The sequence below is a fragment of the Acomys minous genome (genome assembly GCF_964271855.1).
Source record: "Acomys minous genome assembly, chromosome: 17".
Classification (NCBI taxonomy): Eukaryota; Metazoa; Chordata; class Mammalia; order Rodentia; family Muridae; genus Acomys; species Acomys minous.
Genome location: NC_140500.1, coordinates 24,728,594 through 24,750,798, shown reverse-complemented (window position 1 = coordinate 24,750,798; position 22,205 = coordinate 24,728,594). Strand labels below are relative to the sequence as shown.

At 48.1% G+C, this 22,205-nt stretch overlaps 1 protein-coding gene across 1 annotated transcript; it reads right to left on the bottom strand.

Moving 5' to 3' along the window:
• Positions 1–663: 663 nt before the first annotated feature.
• On the bottom strand, positions 664–20,095 carry ATP6V1E1 (ATPase H+ transporting V1 subunit E1). The gene is made up of 9 exons (XM_084766136.1): positions 19,915–20,095; positions 15,558–15,623; positions 12,731–12,840; positions 11,872–11,938; positions 9,004–9,093; positions 8,291–8,359; positions 5,709–5,803; positions 2,556–2,643; positions 664–1,130 (listed from the first exon to the last, which is right to left on the bottom strand). The coding sequence occupies exons 1-9, from the start codon at positions 19,945–19,947 to the stop codon at positions 1,068–1,070; spliced, it is 681 nt and encodes a 226-aa protein (XP_084622262.1). The 5' UTR covers positions 19,948–20,095; the 3' UTR covers positions 664–1,067.
• Between the last annotated feature and the right edge of the window lie 2,110 nt (positions 20,096–22,205).

The window sequence follows — 22,205 nt, the reverse complement described above, 5'->3', positions numbered from 1 at the left end:
AAACTAGGTTACAAGCAGTTGTGAGCTGCCAGGCATGGGCACCGAGAACTGAACTCAGGTCCTCTGAAGAGTAGCAGGTGTTTGCAACCACTGAGCCACCTCTCCAGCTCCTAACACTTTAGTCTTGCCTCTGTCTAGCCGTCACTTCATAACCATAGCGCACTAAGGAACCCGAGTCTCACGGGCCTCAGTTCCTTCCTGCACAGCCTGCTGTACAGAAGTGGAATAACGTCACACGATGACATCAGGTCTGGAGGAAACAATCCTGTTTTAAGAATGGTGTTCCCAGCCGGGCGTGGTGGCGCACGCCTTTAATCCCAGCACTCGGGAGGCAGAGGCAGGCGGATCGCTGTGAGTTCGAGGCTGGCCAGGGTTCACAAAGTGAGTCCAGGACAGCCAGGGCTACACAGAGAAACCCTGTCTTGAAAAAAAATCAAAAACAAAAAACCAAACCAAACCAAAACAAAGAAACGGGCTAGAGAGATGGCTCAGTGGTTAAGAGCATTGGTTGCTTTTCTGAAGGACCTGGGTTCAACTCCCAGCACCCACATGGCAGCTCACAACTATCTAACTCCAGGATCTGACAGCCTCACATAGACATACATATAGAGAAAATGAAAATAAATTTTTTAAAAAAGAAAAAAAATCACAACCAAATCCAAATCCACATAAACTTTTGTTTTAATAAATAAAGAATACTTGTGGCTTAGATTTTAAATCACATTTACAGAAAAGGAAAACTAGACCTAAATAAGAACAGTGAAGCTAGCACTGATGGAGGAACGCAAGGCCACATGCACTTTACACGCAAAGAGCAGGGACGGCGTGCACAGTGCACTCTAGACTAGACCAGGAGCAGGAAAGGTGGGTTCGTGGTGAGGGCAGCAGTGCCATCTGACCCCTCACGTCCTGCTACTGAATCAGTGCATCAGATGGGCTGGGGCTGGGGCCCTGCCCACACCAGGCAGCCCTTCTGTTGACACTGGGCCAGGGGCATTAGCTGCAGAGGGTGTCCACTGATTACAACAGAAAGAGAAAGCCACATGGGTATCTGCACCTCCCCAGGCTCAGTCCAGAAACTTCCTGTTGGCATTCGCACCAAACAAGGCTCCCCGGACTTCGGGCATCATCTGTAAAGAGTCAGCAAATAAGGATCTCAGTCAGGGCCTTATACAGCTGGAACCACCACGTGGGGAGAGGAAGGCGGAGCTTCGCACATCAGGTCTGCCAGAGACACTTAAGCAGTCAGACTGTGCACTCAATGCTTACAAAAGGGACAGAGAAAAAAGGGCCTGGGGTCATCACTGTACACTGAGATGGTGTATCTCATTACACAGCAGCTCAGACATGCTTTCTGAATGCCTACAACCCGCCAGGAGTGACCGCAAAGGGCAGTCAGGATGAAGTCTGTGCTGAAGCCTTAACAGACAGCTACAAGGACTTTGTCTTACACTTCCAAGGCTGTGGCCCCTTAGATTCACCACACTGGCTTTGTTGGGGGTCAGGCAGTCCAGCCTGGACTGTAGGAAGATTTCTGGTGGTCAGATAAAAACCAGCATTCCTCAGGATCCTGTGAAAGCAGTTTGCACCTGCCAAAAGGAGTCATTTCCCTGACCTCCTGCAGAAGGGACAGATGGCTACCTGTGGTTGTGTCAAAGTCCCTGAAGACCTCCAGGCTCCCTCGGTATCACAAGTACCTGCTATACATCTCAAAGCATGTGCTAGCATCCTAGCCCTTCTCACCTCCCAGATACCCATTTGTTCTCTTTACAGCTCTGCCTCCACGGTCTCACCACACTTGTCTCTTGCTGGCCCTATTACTCCCCAACTATGCTCTTCTCTCTCTTTCTCTCTTTCCCTCTTCCCCCTCCCCCTCCCCTTCCCCTTTCTCCTAGCCCTGGCCATGTTCAGACTGGTCTCCTTTCTCTCTCAGCTCTGGGCAATTCCAGATGCCTCTGGCTGCTCTATCTCATCTACAATAAAAGTGGATGGCCAGAGCTGTGCCCACCTTCCCCTTTCTGTATCTTTGCTGCTTTCTCTTATCATGGAACAGTCATGTCAGCATTTTTTTTTTACTGTGCTGTTCACATATAGCTTTATGTACTGAAGACCTGAAAGGACTCTGTGTGTGTGTGTGTGTGTGTGTGTGTGTGTGTGTGTGTGTGTACATGTGTGTACTACCTCAGCTTCCCAAACAGCAAAGCTACCACATCTGTCTAAACTACTCTTTTCACTTGTTAGTTTTTCAAGACGGGGGTCTCTCTACATAGTCCTGGTTGTCTTGGAACTCACTCTGTAGACCAGGCTAGCCTCGAACTCAAGAGACTTGTCTGCCTCTAGGCATGCACCACCACACCTGGCCTAAACTACACTTCTAGTCAGGGATTAAGAAAGTTAACAGTGTGCTGTTGACCACCATGCCTGAAAGATGAGCAGTGTGCAAATGTGGGGACGTGAAGACCAACAGCCTTGCACTCCCTTTGACGGGCCTGTGTTCTCTGCAGCACTTCAGAGCAGTGCCAGCCACCAGGTGACCACGCATCTTCCGCACTCACCTGCTGGGCGATGAGGTCCAGCCGGCTCTCCAGAGTGTTGGAAACCTTTATCTTGCGATCTCCATTATAGACTTCAACTCCACCAGCTCTACAGAACACAGAAAGTAACAGGCTTGAGGAGGTGTGCATCCCTGACACAGTACTCCCTCAGTGCAAGGCAGCCTACCCATGTCAAGGGCACAGCAGGGCGACAGGCTTGCCACGAATTCAGTGCCAGCCCTCCCCAGCAAGGTGGAAACTGGTTTCAGTTCTCTCAGCTTTGAAACATTGGGCAGCCTAGGAGAGGTGGCACCTGCATGCTGCTGACGGACGAGGACAGATGACTCAACATCCCTGGCTGCCTACTGGCTGCCTCTAGCCACCCCTCACTTGCCACCACTCCTCAAAGCCTCTCAGCACTCAAGAGGCCAACAGGTCAACTGTATTACAAGGAACCATGGGGAACCAGATTCACCTATGTCAGGTACCAAGATAAAGGGACTATTGGTCAAGGGCCCAGACACTGAGACAATACCTCACTAGGTAGCCCAGGCTAGCCTGGGACTCCCCATCTAAAATTCCTCCTGCCTGCCGTGATCACAGGCACGTGCACTAACCGCAGGTTGGGAAAGGTTCTGCACTTTCTCCCTGAGCGTCCAGGGGACGGTCACTGCACCCGCCCTCCCCTTTCTGTGTCTTTACCTCCTCTCCACAGCCTGTGTGCTTTACAATGGCAACATGGTGCTCGGTGAGATCCTGACTCCTGGGGGTTTGTTTTGGGGGGAATGTGAGGATGGGAAGCAAAGATGACCCAGGCAAGCACCGGCCTCAGCTGGGCTTTCTCCTCTTCCCTCTTGTGTGCTGAGACAGGGCCTCCTCCACAGTCCAAACTGCCCTCAAACTCTCTATCCTTGGTCAGAGCCAAAGGCTGAGAAGCACCCGCTCTGTCTAACCTGCCTCCGCTTCCTGAGCGTGTGCACCAGGCCTGATGAGCCTACAGCTTGTTGTGGCTTCCTGACTTCCCAGGAACCTGAGTCTTATGCACACGAGATGTGATGAACAAGGAAATGCACTCTGATAAACCAGAAAGGGAGTATTAACCACACCAAACAATACCACTCTGCCCGAAACAGTATGTCTGTAAACTCTTAACTGTGATACTAAAATTCAAAACAATATTTAATTCATGTGTCCCGCAAACAAGAAGCGCCTCTCTCCTGTCACCTGGCAGAAACGAGCAGATCTTGAGCTCTTTATTTTGCATAGTGTGAACATTTCCATAGCGTTCTTTTCAACCTCGTGCAGTTATGCTGCTGGGGTTGGGAGCAGCACAGCTGGGATGACATGCATGTCTATGCTTGAGTTTTGGAAAACACCCGCTCCATGTACATCATTTAAAATAATAGTAATAATAATAGTAACAACAACAACTTCTCAGGCTGCTACGAACTCTTGACAATGCTCTTGCTTCGACACCCCAGCACGGTGACACAGGCAAGGGCCGCCAAGCCCAGCTTTTCCAGGGTGCTCATTCAGAAGACTCAGTATACCGGCAGTGTGTCTCAGACTTGAAGACACTACCCAATGGGAGGCATAGGTGCTTTATCACTCTTAGGTACCGGGGATGGGACCCAGGGTCTCACACCTGCTGGGCACACCCCCAACTGCCAAACTACACCCCGGCCCATTTCATTCTAATCTCTGAAATTCAAAACACACATGATGACAAAGCTCCAGGAGCCTCAGCCTCTGCAGCTGATGTCTTTTGCACCGGCTGCTCGGTTTCCACAGCACACCGGGACCACACTGAGTGCTGCCTAGACATGATCTCATTTCATGAAGTCAGCTGGGCATGGTGAGCCTCCTGCTTTCAGACTGCTGGAAACAAGACCAACCTGCTCTACAGGGTGAAATCCTGTCTCGTTCCTCAGCACCAGAAAAACAAAACAAAAAATGAAGTCAAGACTCAGTGAGATGAAGTGAGTATTCCACCACCACTCAGTCCAAGGCAGAGCAGGGAAGCAAACCCACACCTGAACTCATGACGTCATGGCTCTACCTGGAGTAGCAAGAAGTGAAACCCCAAGCCCCCAAATCCCACTTTAATGACAGTGTTCTCAACCCACTTCACATCCCTAAGCCTCATGCTTTCCACCAAGTTCAGACTATGTCCCAAGATTCTGCTCCAGGCTAGGCAGTGGCACTGTGACATCAGACTGACAGCTTTGGGCATCAACCCTCATTTCCAACGGCTCCCTACGGTTGTGTCCCACACTTCCCATGCAGAAAGCTCCACCCAGCCCAGAGCAGCAGAAGTGCCACCCCTCTGACCAGCTTAAAGGAATGGAGAACCAGACAGAAAAACAGGCCCAGGCACCTGGGGAACACAACCACTCCTCTCCTTCAGTAAAGACCTCACCCTAAAAAACCACTGTTCTTAGTTAGGGTTGAGGAGTAAACCCAGCCATGGGCTTTACCTCTGTCCCAGCTGGTTCTGTGTCAACCTGACACAACTAGAGTTATCAGAGAGGAAGGAGCCTCAGGTGAGGAAATGCCTACATGAGGGAGGGCCCAGCCCATGGTGGCCAGTGCCGTGCCTAGGCTGGTGGCCCTGGGGTCTATAAGGAAGCAGGCTGGGGCTGGAGAGATGGCTCTTCCAAAGGGGCTTGAGAGATTGCTCAGAGGTTAAAAGCACACTGACTGCTTTTCCAGAGGTCCCGAGTTCAATTCCCAGCAACCACATGATGGCTCACAACAGTCTATAATGAGATTTGGTCCCCTCTTCTGGCATACATGCAGACAGAATACTGTATACATAATGAATAAACAAATAAATAAATGTTTAAAAAAAAAAGAAAGAAAAGAAAAGAAAGAAAGCAGGCTGAGCTAGCCATGGGAAGTAAGCCAGTAAGCAGTTCCCCTCTGCATCAGCTCCTGCCTCCAGGTTCCAGCCCTGACTCCCTTTGATGGTGACCAGTGCTGTGGAAGTGTAAGCTGAATAAACCCTTTCCTCCTCGACTGGCTTTTTGGTCATGGTGTTTTGTCACAGCAATAGAAACCCTGACTAAGACAAGCACTGAGCCACCCCACCACCCAAACCCACCACTTTCTAAAAGGCTTAGCACCAAGGCCATTCCCACAGCAAGAAGCAGACTTAACAGAAAGACTTCTTACATGTCCTCAGGCAGATAGGCCTCCTGGTCAATTTGGACATCAACATCTTTTTTGGTGGCAATTTTATACATAGGAATTGCTTTTTGTACTGCAGCCTGGGGGCGGGGGGCAAAAAACAAGTAAAGATTTTCAAGTAAAAGCAAACTTTGCTGCTGAGGTCATACAACAGTGCCACCCCCCTCCCCCTTTTTTTTAAATTTTATTTTCGAGACAAGGTTTGGCTGTCCTGGACTCGCTTTGTAGACCAGGCTGGCCTCGAACTCACAGCGATCCGCCTGCCTCTGCCTCCCGAGTGCTGGGATTAGGGGGCGTGCCCCACCACACTCAGCCAACAGTGCCATTCCTGAGGAAGAATGAGGAAATGGGAGACTGCACACAGGTTGGAGACATAAACTAATCTGTGAAGAGTCAGTGGGCCTGGCATCTGAATGGACCTGCCAGGGACGCCAGTGCCTGAGCTCAGGTGTAAGACAGTGTGGTATCGCTGTGCGGTGCTGTGGAGGGGTTTGGCTATTGGCCTGACCTGGCACCTCTTACTAAGAGAGACTTCACTCCCTAGGATAAAGAAAGCACCAGGCTGGAGAACTGGCTAGGGTTAAGAACAAAGGCTTGAGCTGGGCGCCATGGCACATGTCTTTAATCTCAGCACTTGGGAGGAAGAGGCAGAGTTCAAGGCCAGCCTGATCTACAAAATGAATCAAGGACAGCCAAGGCTACACAGAGAAACGCTGTCTCAAGCAAAACAAAACAAAGGCTCTCCCAGACAACTGGAACATGATTCCAGCACCCACAAGGCAGCTCACAACCATCTGACTTCAGTTCCAGCAAATCTACAACTCTCTTCAGGCCTGGAAGGATGCAAGGCACACAGGTGGCACACAGACATACTTGCAGGCAGAACACCCATATGCATAAAAAAATTTTTTTAAAAAGATTTATTACATGCACAGTGTTTTGCCTGCACACCAAAAGAGGGCTAATTCTGAGCCATCTCTCCAGCGCTCATAAAAAATTTTTTAAATTAAAATTTAAAAAAGTATTAGAGGTTAAGAGCACTGACTGCTCTTCCAAAGGTCCTGAGTTCAATTCCCAGCAACCACATGATGGCTCACAATCATCCATAATGAGATATGGTACCTTCAAGAGTTACATGCAGGTATCACACCGTATACACAAAAAATAAATTTTTGGGGAAAAAAAAAGTATTGTCGAGTATGAAGAGGCAGGAGGACCTTTATGCATTGTGGGTAGGAATGTAAAACAACACAACTACCTAGAAACTGCATGGCTCTTCCTCAAAAAAATCCAAAACACTGAAGTTACTTAGGCATTTGGCTCACTGCAGGCACATCAGAGACCTTTGGTTGTGACTCTCAACGGTAAGCCTGAGGGCCAGGCGCTGTGACACACGGACAGCCTCAGCACTGGGCTCTGAGTTCAAGGCCAGCCTGCTTTACACAAGCAGTTCCAGGGATGGAGATGGCTCAGAGGTTAAGAGCATGTCTGCTTTTCCAAAGGTCCCGAGTTCAATTCCCAGCAAGCACATAGTGGCTCACAACCATCTGTAATGAGATCTGGTGCCTTCTTGTGGCAGCAGGCACACATGCGGGCAGAATACTGTATAAATAATAAATAAATCTTTAAAAAGAAGTTCCAGACCAGCCAAGTCTGCCACACTACTGTCACAGAGAATGAAAAAGCAAAACGTAGACTAGTTTTAAAACTTTATTTTTGCCTGATAGTGGTAGTGGTTGTGCAAGCCCTTAATCCCAGCACTTGGGAGGCAGAGGCAGTGGGATCTCTCCTGGTCTACAGAGGAAAACCCTGTCTCAAAAAACAAAACCTATTTTTTATTTTAACCATATTCACTTTGTGTCACAGAGGTCAGAAGGGCAGTGACTGTCCTGCCCAGGCTGACGTGCTCGGCCATCTGGCTCATGCAGTCTATTTAACATGCTGCAGAATCACTCACTGTCTTCGCTAGCTCCATGGCAACTCTACACAAGCTAGAGTCACTTGGGAAGGGGGACTCCCAATTGGGAAAGTCTCCACAAGGCTGTCCTGTAGGCTAGTCTGTGAGGCAAACCCTTAGTGGTAGATGTGTGGGCTCAGCCCACTGTGGGCGCTGCCATGCACGGTCTGGGGGTCCTGAGCACTATAAGAAAGAGGAGTGTGGTGACACGTGTATTTACTTTCAGTTAGCGGCAGAGGTAAGAGGATCTCCGAGTTCACGGCCAGCCTGTTCGACATACCAAACTCCAGAGAGCCTGTTTCAAAAACAAAACAAGCCAGGCAGTGGTGGCGCACACCTTTAATCCCAGCACTCGGGAGGCAGAGGCAAGTGGATCGCTGTGAGTTCAAGGCCAGCCTGATCTACAAAGTTAGTCCAGGACAGCCAAGGCTACACAGAGAAACCCTGTCTCAAAAAACCAAAACCAAACCAAAACAAAACAAAAGGAAAAAACAGCAGGGTTAGTTCCTGCCCCGAATTCCCTCAGTAACCAGTTAAGTCACATCTCTAACACTTTGCCCCGTGTTTTAAACAACAACTAGCAACAATAATAATAATCTAAGTTCTTTACCTTCACCAAGGGGAAATCTTGTTTTCTGCAACGCACAATCATCCGAGGCTCCAACAGCTGGTACAAGCCCTGTAAAAAGCAGTTAGAGTCTACAGTGGAAAACACAGCACATGCTGTCTTGTAGTTGTCTCTGGTGTCACCAGGTAACGCTGCAGAGACAACACGCAGTACAAGAACTCAGAGAGCAAGCCTCGTATTGACACTAGACACAGACTGGCACCGGAGACTTTCACTGGTCAGCCGCATTCCAATGGAGTCCTATCAGCCAGGCTGAGGACAGACACTCTGGGTTAACATGGGTAAAGGAATGCGATCATAACTCAGAAGCAGACAACTGTTTGCCCTTTTTTCTTTTTTGCAGTGCTAGATTGAACCTGAGGGTCTTTCACACGCTAGGCAAGTATTCTTTACCACCAGGCTATGTCCTCAGTACTAAACATGGACTTTCAAAGCCAACTTCAAAGGAAGTTTAAAGCTGCTGGCAAGTAGATTTGACTAGAGTTGGAAAGGTCGTGTGCATTCACAGGAAATGGTAGTAACCCCTTCAAGACTCAGACAAGCAGATGTCGCCATCTTGTGTGGTACACAGCATAAGACACAGGAAGGAGGAAGAAAGAGAAGTTAAGGCGGGAAAGCGAGCTGGCCTCTGACAGACCTTTTCAAAGGCTCTCAGGGCTGCAGCTGGGAGAGGCAGCCTAGGCACGGGAGCATACCTGGAGGACCAGCCCATCCAGCAGCACTTGGTACCGGGTTGTGTCTTTTACCACCTTGCTGAGTCTCTGTTTTGCCTCGCTTAGCAGATCCTACAAAGAGCAGAAAGAGAAGGCATCGTATCTGTCCATCCTAAGTCATGGCCATCACCTCACACCCACTGCTAGGTCTCCGCTAGGCACACATTCTGAGACATGGGGTAATGTGCATGTCTGCGCTACACACACTACGTGCTGCTGGGAGACGCCACTGCTCTTAGTTCTGTCTAGCAGATCTGCATGACCCAGAAACCTACAGGACAGATGAGCCTGCATTGCAATTCCATGGCTGAGTGTATGAGGCCTCGGGGATTACACAGCAGCGAGGGCAGGCAGCATGGCGGTTTATGCCTACACTGCCTGGTCAGTGGAAGGATCATCACAAGTCCAGGGCCTGACTCTCTACATAGGGAGTTCCAGGTTCTGGGGCCACTGACAGCTTGTCTCTAAAACAAAGACAGCCAGGAGCACACACGCCTCTAATCCCAACACTTGGGAAGCAGAGGCAAGTGGATCTCTGAGTTTGAGGCCAGCCTGGTTTACAGAGCAAGTTTTAAGACATCCAGGGCTATACAGTGAAATCCTGTCTCAAAAAACCAAACCAAACCAAAACCAAACTACCACCACCACCAAACCAAGCAGCTATCTGGGGCTGTAGGTCAGTTGGTAGAGTGTTTGCTTAGCATGTATGAGACCCTGGGCTTAGACCCCATAACTATATAAAACTGGCCACCAAGTTGGGCGAGTTGGGCGTGGTGGCACATGCCTTTAATCCCAGCACCTGGGAGGCAGAGGCAGGTGGATTGATGTGAGTTAAGAGTCCAGCCTGGTCTGCAAAGCGAGGACAGGACAGCCAGGGTGACACAGAGAGACCCTGTCTCAAAAAACAAAACAACAACAACAACAACAACAACAGAAAACCTGATGTTGGGCGTGGTGGTGCACACCTTTCATCCCAGCACTCAGGAGGCAGAGGCAGGCGGATAGCTGTGAGTTCGAGGCCAGCCTGGTCTACTAAGCAACTCCAGGACAGCCAAGGCTAACACAGAGAGACCCTGTCTCGAAAAACCAGAAAACCAAAACCAAAACCACAAAAAACCCTGGCCACTGTGGTGCATCCCTGTAAACCAAGCACTAAGTGGATGCAGGAAGCTAAGACGTTCAAGGTCATCCCTGGCTACACAGGGACACCTAAGCCAGCCCAAGCTACATATTGGTATTTGGCATCCCCAGGAACAGTTATGCAGACAGTCCAACTGTGAAACACCTGTATGAAGAGCCAGGCATGGAACACCTGCTGCAGTCTCAACGCAACAAACACTACAACAGCCTAAAGCAAACCGAGAAATGCCCTGTGAGTAAAGCTGGGGGCTTGGGGATCCAGCTCAGCAGCACTGTGTCCTGTCATGGGCTTTAAAAAGGAAGCTAACAAACGAGTAACATCATAAACATACTGAAGTCAATGAGGACCAACGAGCTGCGGCTCAGCTCTACCATGGTCTCCTAGCTACCCATCTGCACAGCTCCCCTGCCAAGCACCCGACAGGCTGGGGTGGCTCTCCTAGGTTACCAGTGATCCTGTACAACGCAGTTGCTCAAAATAGTTACACATCTAATTCCCTTTTTGTTTTTGACAGTCTCACTATGTACCCATGGCTGACCAGAGCTCCCAGTGCAGCCTCAAATTTCCAGTGATCCCATCTCTGCCACCTGAATGCTGGGGTGCTGGGATGCAGGTGTGCATCACGATGTCCAGTTTCCTGTGGTGCTGGGGACCGTTCAGTCACATCAGTTGTCGCACCAGTGCAGGAGCTCCCAGACATGAGGTGTGCTCACTGTAAGTCACAATTTCAAACATCCTAATACAAAGAAAAAGTCTCCATGCCTCACTAGCCCCATTGAGTATTTCATTGTAGAATAAAAAGACTAAAATAAAATTCTTTTTTGTTGTTTTGTTTGTTTTTTGTTGTTGTTGTTGTTGAGACAGGGTTTCTCTATATAGCCTTGGCTGTCCTGGACTTAAACTCTGTAGACCAGGCTGGTCTTGAACTCACAAAAGATCCACCCTCTTCAGCCTCCTGAGTGCTGGGATTAAAGGTGTGCACCACCACTGCCCAGCTAAAAAAATTTTTTTTTCAATTGAAGGCAGCATGGCTTAGTTTTACATTCATGGCCCTATACTCAGTCCCCCCACCCCCCACCATGTACTCTATGGCTTACTTCTTGATATATGATCTAAGACTGTCTTACATGCCATTAGCTTAGAAGGTCACCAAGCATAAGGCCAGACTGCTGTCATGCCTGCCTTTATTGTTAATAATATCAAGTACAATGATTTGCTGAACAAATGTTTTTCTCTCCAAAAAACGCTTATAGGGCCTGGAGAGATGGCTCAGATGTTAAGGGCACTGACTGCTCTTCCAGAGGTCCTGAGTTCAATTCCCAGCAACCACATGGTGGCTCACAGCCATCTGTAATGTGATCTGATGCCCTCCTCAGGCTTGCAGGTGTATGTGCAGGCAGAGCACTATATACATAACAGTAAATAAATAAATCTTAAAAAAAAAAAAACCAAAAAAACCCGCTTATAAACCTGAGCATGGTGGTTTGTAACCCTCACTCAGAAGACTCAGATTGCAGGAACAAGTTTTAGGCCAACTACATACTGAGACACTATCATACAAGCAGCAAGCAAACAAAAAATGCCAACCCAACCAAACACAAAAGCAACTGCAAAACCTATTTTCTCTAAATATTCACTAGTGACTCTCTATCACGGGAAAGTGAATAAGCATTTCACAGCTTCACAACTGGGAGGAGCTAATTACTCACAGTGATAAGGTCATCTCTTGCTCTGAGGACTTTCAGCCTTGCCTGATTCATCAAATTGGACATTTGACTGCAAAAGGAATGGGAGACTATCAATAATACAACATAAAAGGCAAAGACTACAGAAAAATAGTCAACAGCCACGTAAGCGCAAAGGACCCTTGATAAACAATGAATAACCTTCCAGTAACCCTGGGAGGTTTCCGTGTTCTCTCATCATTTTTGTTCTTGAGGGGTTTTTTTGTTTTGTTTTGTTTTGTTTTTTTTGGGGGGGGGGGGTGAGGGTGTTTCTGTGTCCTTGGCTGTGCTGGAATCACTTGCAGACCAGGTTGAGATCCACCTGCCTCTGCCTCCCGAGTGCTGGAATTAAAGGCACGTGCCATCACACCCTTGCCATTTTTGAATTCAGGAGTCTGCTGTCCCAGACATTAGCTACTGCCCCAGCGGAGGTTTCTGTTCCACAGTGACGGAGAAGTTCACTCACTTGTGAAGTTAAGGACCAGACCTTGCCTTGCCTCCAGCATTTGGAACTTTCTTTGGATACAGAGCTGCTCTTGGGGAATGGCGTTTGGGGCCCTGCACAGGGCTAAGCGAGCACCGTCCCACTGAGCTGCTCCCCGTGGCCTTGTTTCATTGACTTTCAAAGCTTCTTGATGACTGAGGACACAGCTCAGCCGGTTGGTGGAGCGTGTGGACATCACCAGGCCCTGGACTCAGTCTCCAGCTGAAGTCACTTATGATGGCACACGCCTGTGAGCCCAGCGCTGGGGAGATGGAGGCAGGAGGACCTGCAGGTTCAGGCCTCTCCAGGCTACGGCGTCCGAGCTTCCCTAGTTTAGCCCGCTAACCATCACCTACTTACATTTTCTTCTGCTGCTCAATCTGCTTCTCTTTCTTCTCGTAGTACTCCATGATCTTGAGTCTCTGCGTCTGCACCAGGCGGCCCTTCTCAATGTTGAACTCCTCTTCTGCCTACGAACAGTTAATGCATATTAATCCACCACACGGGATTGGGCCAAGCGTTTTATTTTGAGCACCGAGAACAAGGAATACTTTCATATATTCACTTGTTCCCTATCTGAAACAGAAAATCTAACACTTATCCTCAAAGATTACTTTAATTTTTGCTTGTTTTTGTTTTGAGACAGGGTTTCTCTTTGTAGAGCTGGCTGTCCTGGAGCTTGCTCTGTAGACCAAGTTGGCCTCAAACGCAGAGATCTGCCTGCCTCTGACTGAGGGTGGGGATTAAAAGCCTGTGCTACCACACCGGCTTGTTGCTGGTTACTTGTGTGCTTGTGGAGGCCAGATGAAGGTATCAGATCCTGTGGGGCTCAACTTACAGGTGGTTCTGAGCCACCGGTACAGGTGCTGGGAACCAAACTCTGGTCCTAAGTAACAACTGTACTGCTTTACGCCAGCGAGCCATCTCTCCAAGCCTAACTCGAGACAGGTTTTCTCTGTGTAGCCTTGGCTGCCCTGGACTCACTTTGTAGACTAGACTGGCCTCAAACCCTGCTTGCCTCTGTCTCCCAGAGTGCTGGGATTACAGGTGTATGCCACCATGCCCAGCCCCTGACAGTCTTTTCTTTTCTTTTGGCTTTTCAAGATAGGGTCTCCCTGTATTAGCCTCGCCTGTCCTGGACTCGCTTTGTAGATCAGGCTAGCCTCGAACTCACAGCGATCTGCCTGCTTCTGCCTCCTGAGTGCTGGGACTGACAGTCTTTTCTAAGAATTTATATATGTTGTTATTTATGGAGCCTAGAGTTAGTGTAGTCATGGTGTCTCTTCATAGCAATAAGACCCTAAATAAGACAGAGTTTTACTGGGCACAATACCACACCTAAAGGAGGCCTCATGCCTGCTATAGATGGCCAACACAAAACAAACTCAACGGTACCTTGTGAGATGCTCTGTCTCACAATACTTTGGGCACTGTTTTAACCTCACATGTCCTTTGCCTGTCTTTATTGTTTCTCATTTTGTTTTTTATGAGTTTTGTGCGTGCATCTGTGTATTTTGTGTGTGTATATTTCTTGTGGGTTCTTTTTTAAAAGATTTATTATTATGTATACAGTGTTTTGCCTGCACATACATCTGCATCAGATCTCATTATAGATGGTTGTGAGCCATCATATGGTTGCTTGGAATTGAACTCAGGAACTTTGGAAGAACAGCCAGTGCTCTTAACCTCTGAGCCATCTCTCTAGTGCCTTGTGCTTTTTCTTTCTTCTCGTTTTTTTTTTTAATTTTCAATAAAAATACAGTATATGAGCACATGTGCACACAGTAAGTATAAAAATTGTTTTAAAACTTCGCTGAGCATGGTGGTGCACACCTTTAATCCCAGCACTCAGGAGGCAGAGGCACGTGGAAGGCTGTGAGTTCGAGGACAGCCTGGTCTACAAAGTGAGTCCAGGACAGGCAAGACTACACAGAGAAACCCTGTGTTAAAAAAACTAAACAAAAGAGATCTAGCTCATGGGCTGGAGAGATGGCTCAGAGGTTAAGAGCACTGGCTGCTCTTCCAAAGGTCCTGAGTTCAATTCCCAACAACGACATGGTGGCTCACAACCATCTATAATGAGATCTGGTGCCCTCTTCTGGTATACAGGTAGAATACTGTATTCATAAAATCTAAAAAAAAAGAAGATCTAGCTCATTTGGTAGAGTGCTTGCTTGCACGTCACTCAATCCCAGTATGGCATAAAATAGTAGTCATACAACTGTAGTTTCAGCGCTCCAGAGACAGGAGTCAAGAACAGGAGTTCAAGATTGCTGAGTTAGAGGCCAGCCTGGGAGACTGACATTCTGTCTCAAAAATGGAGGGAGGAGGCTGGCAAAACAGCTCTGAGGGTTACTGCCACCAAGCCTGAGGACCCGAACTAGAGTCCAGGGACCACATGGCAGGAGAAAACTGACTCTAGAAAGTTATTCTCTGAGCTCCACATATGCCCACCCCACAAGAGAAATGCAGCTGGAAAAAAGAATTTAAGTGGCACTGCATAGATGGCTCAATGGTTGAGGGCACTCACACTTCTGGAGGACCTGGGTTCAGTTCCAAGCACCCCCATCAGACAGCTTTCAACCACCTGCACCCACAGTTCTGAGTTGCCATGTGTGTGCTGAGAACCAAACTCAAGTCCTCAGGAAGAGCAGCCAGCACTCTTAACTGCTGAGCCATCTCTCCAGCCCCAATAATAAATATGATATATAATGAAACTAGTTTCTTTGTTTGATGTTATAAAAATGAGACACATGCTGAGAGGTGGTGGCACACGCCTCTAATCCCAGCACTCAGGAGGCAGAGGCAGGCAGTTCCCTTGGTCTACAGAGAGAGTTCTTAGACAGCCTGGGCTACACAGAGAAACCCTGTGTGGAGAAAAACAAAAACAAAAACAAAAACAAAGAAAACTCCAAAAAACAGAGACACAAATATGCTGGGTTTTTTTTATTTTTTGGTTTTTCAAGACAGGGTTTCTCTGTGTGTAATCCTGGCTGTCCTGGAACTCAGAGATCCGCCTGCCTCTGCCTCCCAAGTGCTGGGATTAAAGGCGTGCGCCACCACACCCAGATATAAATATGCTCTTACTGATCATATGTAATGTGGAACTAAACAATTCTTAGCAGCAATATTGCTTAGCAAACCAAACAGCGCGAACCTTTAGATGACTGGAAGTAGAAAATCTCACCTTCGCATCTATTTCTTCTGCTTTCTCGTTGGCTTCTTGTTCGATGAAAGCCATCATGTGCTTAATCTATGTGGGGAAAGACATGATGTGTTAACTCAGTGAGAGAAGACAGTGACATCTAACTTCAGAGTCACTAGGTAGTCACACGAGGATTACCAAGTTCCAGGCCGCCTGTCCTCATGGCACTTCCACGGCAGTGCGAAGACTGAAGAAGACACAAGGCTGACTATCGCCTCCCTCCCAAGCACCATCCGGAACAAACCAACATAACTGAGGACTCTTCAGGTGGCGCGGTTAGCGTAAGTCGCTCATTTCAGTTCCTTGAGTTTACTGTTCGTTCTCCCGTGCAAGGTGTCTAAATATGCTGCCCCTCCACGTGGATCAGTCTTCACTTGCCTAACCTCAGGCCCCAGCTCAGCCGACAGCTCCTGAACCTCTCATGGCTGCACTCCTAATGCACTCTGTACCCGCTCTTCTAAGCACCTAAGCATCTGGCCAGCGGTTCTCTATGTAGTCCTGACTGTACTGGCCTCGAACTCGCAGAGATCCGCCTGCCTCTGCCTCCCCAGTGCTGGGATGACAGGCGTGCGCCACCACGCTCAGCTTGCATCTATCTGGTCTTCTTCTTTCCATTTTTATTTACTGTGTGTCCATGTTTGTGGGTGTGCATATGCCACAGAGGCCAGCACCTGTAGAAGTCAGCTCTCTACTTCTACCATGTGGGTCATAGGGATTGACTGTGCCAGGCTTGGCATCAGGTGCTTTACCCAATAAGCCAGCTGTCCTGGTTGGGTTTTGGGTTTTTTGTTTGTTTGTTTGTTTTTAAGAAAGGGTTTCTCTGTACAGCCTTGGCTGGATTTGCTCTGTAGACTAGGCTGGCCTTGTACTCGCAGCGATCCACCTGTGGGGTTTTTTGGTTTTTGTTTTTTGTTTTGTCGACTTGACACAATGACACAAACTAGAGTTATCTGAAAAGAAGGGATGCACAACTGAGAAAACTTCTCAGAGATTGGCCTGTAGGCAAGCCTAAACGGTTTTAGAGATTCATGTGGGAGAGCCCAGCCCACTGTGGGTGGTGCCACATCTAGGAAGGTGGTCCTACAATGTACAAAAAGGCAGGCTGCGGGAGCTGTGAGGAAGAAACCCCTGAACAGTCTGTCCCTTGGCCTCTCTTTCAGTCCCTGCCTCCAGCCCCTACCCAGACTTCCTTTGAGATAGACTGTGATGTGTAATTGAAACTCATCTCCAAGTCACTTTTGGTCATGGTGTTTATCACCGCAATAGAAATACTAACACACACAGAAATAAATGTTATTTTTAAAAAGCATCTTAAGACGCTGGGCACAGTATCATGTGCCTGCACTTGGGAAGCAAAGGCAGGTGAATCTCTGTGAGCCAGCTTGAGTCCTAGCCTCAAAAACACAGACGTACTTTAACAACATGATCACTGTTTATAAATGCTCCGAGATCCATCTGGCTTCCCTGGATGAAACCGATTCAAACCTGTATTACCTGCCCTCCTTAGCTGTGCTGGGCCTCTCAGCCACAGATGTGCCTTCATCAGCCTAGCAAAGGCTCCCATTTAACTCAGGCCAGAGAAGCCTGTTTACAGTCAACCAAGATGACTGCATGAGTCAACCTCTTAAGGACATTTAACTCCACCCCTGAACCAGAAAAGAAAAAGAAAGAAAATCTGATGTACTAAGTAGCCATACTCTAAATCCGGAGTGAAGGGAAGGGAGGATGGCTCAGTGCTTGCCCCCCATGTTGAGACCTGAGCCAAGCACCACACTGTCCCAAACCAGACAGACATAAAATTGAGAATAAAAAATGACAGGGGAAAGGGAATTTTTATTTTATTTATTTATTTATTTATTTATTTATTTATTTATTTGGTTTTTTGAGACAGGGTTTCTCTGTGTAGTCTTGGCTGTCCTGGACTCAGTTTGTAGACCAGGCTGGCCTCGAACTCACAGCGATCCACCTGTCTCTGCCTCCCGAGTGCTGGGATTAAAGGCATACGCCACCACGCCCGGCTAAATCTACGATTTCTTAAGCACCTATTATTTGCATGGCACTTGGCTTTATATACTGCTGAGAATATACTGAATAAAACATTGCCCTTGCGTGGTGGCGCATGCCTGTTATCCCAGCACTCAGGAGGCAGAGGCAGGCGGATCGCTGTGAGTTTGAGGCCAGCCTGGTCTACAAAGTGAGTCCAGGACAGCCAAGGTTACACAGAAAAACATTGTATCGGGAGAAAAAAAAAATTTGTCCTTGGCCTGGGAGTGTAGCTCACTGGCAGACCACTAGCCCACCATGACCTAGGTTGGAGCCCAACCCACCGCAGGACAAAACAGGCCCCTCGTACAACAAAGGCCTCTGTTCTCACTGGAGTGAGCACAGACTGTAAAGAGTTCTTCTTTAATATAAAGAAAAATGGGTTTTCTAGAACAAAATAAACATTCCTGTAGAGGCCTTGGCCTTCCACACGTCCACACATTCTAACAAGGAAAGAGAAGGAAACTGGGGCGGGGGACTGGATTGTGACTGCTGGGAGCATGAGGAGGGCACTGTGCTTTCCCAATGCATCAAGAGTTTCCTACACTAAACCCTGGGGCGGTGACACATGTCCCAAAGCCCCAGTGTCTGTAAATGTACTGTGGGGTTTCTTAACCTTCACGGGTGTCACCCCTATTTCCTTTCCGTAATTACCGTCTCCACCCTACTCCCAAAAGGAAGAACCACCACCTAACTGCTTTCAATGCGTATTTGGTTAAGGATAAAACGAAAAGATACTTCTACCAAAGACATGGAAACATCAAAGGCAAAAACTGTTCATCCAGGAAGACTCAAGAGTCGCTTAGTGCCCTTCAGTTTGGCGGGGAGGGGTGTTCCTGGTTCTTACGGGGGGGGGGGGGGGGGGAAGAGTATTTAGTTCTCTAAACTGTGTGGACATTAAATTGGCAGCTTTACATTTCCTTTTCTGGAAACTCATGTAGCTCGGATGACGAGGGCTGCATCTGTAATCCCAGCACTACAAAGCAAGAATTTATTTCAAACCACCAAAGAAAAAAAATCCTCTAAATAAATAAATAAGTGGATAGATGGATGGATAAATAATAGACAAGTCCCAGGAGACCTGTTATCAGTCAGCAAAACAAATGGGAAGCACTTTTCTCTTGTTTTGAGACAGGGTTTCTCTGTGTAGCCTTGGCCGTCCTGTAGACCAGGCTGGCCTCGAGCTCACAGAGATCCGCCTGCCTCTGCCTCCTTCAGTGCTGGGATTACAGGCATGGGCCACCGCATCCGGCCCACTTTTCTCTTGTAATAGACCTGCCAGCACCCTGTTTCTCCCTTATCCCTTATAATGCGCCTTTACTTTGATTACATTTACAGTGTGAAGTCAGGCTGTGAAGCCCAGTCGGCCTGAAATCGTGATTCCAAAGCATCCAGGTCTACACAGGTGTCATCTCAACTAGAATTGTAATATTCCTAGTATTTAAAAACTTCAGTGAAAATCCAGTGTGGTGGTGCAAGTCTTTAAAAACTTCAGTGTAAATCCTGGTGCAGTGACGCAAGCCTTTAATACCAGCACTCGGGGAGGCAGAGGCAGGCTGATCGCTGTGAGTTCGAGACCAGCCTGGTCTACAAAGTGAGTCCAGGACAACCAGGGCTAACACAGAGAAACGCTGTTTCAGAAAAATCAAAAAAAGGAAAAAAAAATAAAAAAGCCAAGCTCATCCTCAGAACTGGACAGCAGCCTGGGCTACAGAAAACCCTGTCTCAAAATGAAGGTAGAGGAACTGGCCTGAGCTCATGATTACTCACCTAACTTGTGGCTTGTAACTGTAATAAGAAAAGGCTTTCTCATTCGACAGATATTAAATGTACACCTTAGGTTTATGATAACTTTCCGAGATAAATAACCTCGGTTTTCTCAACGACGGTCCTCAAAAAAGCAAGCTGTTTTCCCCCAACAGTCTCTTCCCTATTATATATTGTAGATCAGTCTTTCGGGCTTTAAAAAAAAATGAGGGGGTAAAAACCGCTTTCAACCTTTCCACAAAACTGCCGGATTAAGCAGTGAAAATCCCAGGAAAAGGGGGTACGGAGATGGACGGCAGAGAAGAGGCTCCGTGAGAGGCTAGTGGAAGCAGGAGACCAGCGGGCACGTGAGATGCGGTGCAATTCCCTCACCCCCGACCCGAGGCCTGCAAAATCATCCCCGCACAAACCACCCGCCCCCTGACAGGAGGCAGTGCAAGGGGCTCAGCCACGGAGCTCCGGCCGCCCTAAGAGCCAAACGCCAGCACAGACCGCACTGCGGCTGCGCGGCACCCAAGCCGGCCCTCACCTGCTTCTGCACGTCTGCATCGCTGAGCGCCATGGCGAAGGCGAAGCTCGGCCAGGGGACAGGCTTGAGTTTGGGCTTGAAATTGCGGCGGAGCGGACCCGAGACGAAAGCCCTGGGACAGACGCCGCTTCTTTTACTTTATAACACCGGCTTCCGGTTCCTGCCAGGTGAGCAAGAGGCAGACCCTTCTCAACCAATAGAACGAGAACTGTGCCCTCGGAAGTTCCGCCCTAGCCCAGCTTTCCTCCCAAGCGCCTGCGCAGACTGTCCAGCCAGTGTCTTTTTTTTTTTTTTTCCCCCAGCTGACTCGTGACTGTTTGTCAAGGACAAAATACTCCATAAGAGAAGTGAGAGAGCTTTAAGGATTCTTTTTTCTTTTTCGAGACAAAATTTCTCTCTGTAGCCCTGGCTGCTCTGGACTCGATTTGTAGACCAGGCTGGCCTCGAACTCATAGAGATCCGCCTGCCTGTGCTTCCCGAATACTGAGATTAAAGGCATGCGATTCTTGTATCAGATTTTAATCAGAATTATTTACACTTCTTCGGCTGTTACTTTTGGTATTTTGATTTTCTGAGACAGGGTGGTGGCGGTGGTGGTGGTGGTGGTTGGTTTTTCTTCCAGAGCTGAGGACCGAACCCAGGTGCTAGGCAAGCGCTCCACCATTGAACTAAATCCCTAACCCCAAGACAGGGTTTCTTCGTGTAGCCTTGGCTGTCCTCGAACTCTCGCTGTAGACCAGGTTGGCCTCCAACTCCGAAATCGCCTGCCTCTGCCTCCCGAATGATTGGATTACTGGTGGGCGCCACCTTGCGGGCTCCGAAGTTGCATGTATAAAACTTTGTTTTTGTTGGTGTGTGTGTGTGTGTGTGTGTGTGTGTGTGTGTGTGTGTGTGTGTGTGTGTGTGTTTTCAAACTGGCCTTGAACTCCTGATCTTCCTGCTAAGTATTAATATTATGGATGCACACCATGTCTGGCTCAGCCAATGTAAACAGTTTAAGTAGAGTTTATGTAGAGCTCAGAACCAAAGAAATTAAAAAGTAACAAAAAAGTATGAGGGTGCATGCCTTTAATGCCAGCCCTCAGGAGGCAGAGGCAGGTGAATCGGCTTTAAGGGCTAGCCTGGTCCTCAGAGTGAGTTCGAGGACAGTCAGGGCTACACAGAGAAACCCTGTCTCAGTGAAACAAACAAATATTTATTTATGTATTTTATGTATATGAGTGCTCTGTCTGCATGTACGCCTGCATACCAGAAGAGGGCATCAGATCCCATTATAGATGATTGTGAGCAACCATGTGGTTGCTGAGAACTAAACTCAGGATCTCTGGAAGAGCAGACAGTGCTCTTAACCCGCTGAGCCATCTCTCCAGCCCTTGAGTAAGTAATTTTATCTAAACCCAAACCATGGGGCTAGAGACATGACTCAGGGATTAAAAACATTGGCTCCTCTTCCAGAGGACTCAGGTTTAATTCCCAGCACTTCTGTGGCAACTCACAACTGGAATTCCAGTTCAGGGGGATCCAATGGATTCCATGGGCAGGAAGCATGCAGCTAAAACATCTACACACATTCAAAAAGAACAAAACAGGGCATGGTGGCGCACGCCTTTAATCCCAGCACTTGGGAGGCAGAGGCAGGCGGATCACTGTGAGTTCCGAGGCCAACCTGGTCTACAAAGTGAGTCCAGGACAGCCAAGGCTACACAGAGAGACTCTGTCTCAAAAAGAAAACCAAACAAAATAACAACAAAAACAACAAAGAACAAAACAAAACCCAACCTGGAATTAGCTCTAATGAAGACAAGCCCTTTTGTAAAGGAAGATTTGCTTTCTTTGTAAACTCTTATGTAAATATGTTTCTGTTTTAATTCCAGGTGTGGGAGTTTAGTTTAAGCTTCAGTTTGTCCACAGCTGATAATTGTCTCGTGGGGGCACTGCCTTTGCCAGCTGTAGTTGGTTGACTTCTGAGGACTTTGAGGGGTATAAAAAAAAGAACATAGGGCTGGAGAGATGGCTCGGTGGTTAAGAGCACTGACTGCTCTTCCAGACGTCCTTGAGTTCAATTCCCAGCAACCACATGGTGGCTCACAACCATCTATAATGAGATCTGGTGCCCTCTTCTGGTGTGCACACATACATTCAGGCAAAAGCATTGTACACATAGTAATAAATAAATAAACTGAGAGCATAAAGGGATAAGGTGAGATGGAGGGGATTGTTGGAGGACTGCCTGCTCCATTTGCTGTTACAGCTGAGATTGTCATCCCCAAAAAGAGCCCGATGACACTGCC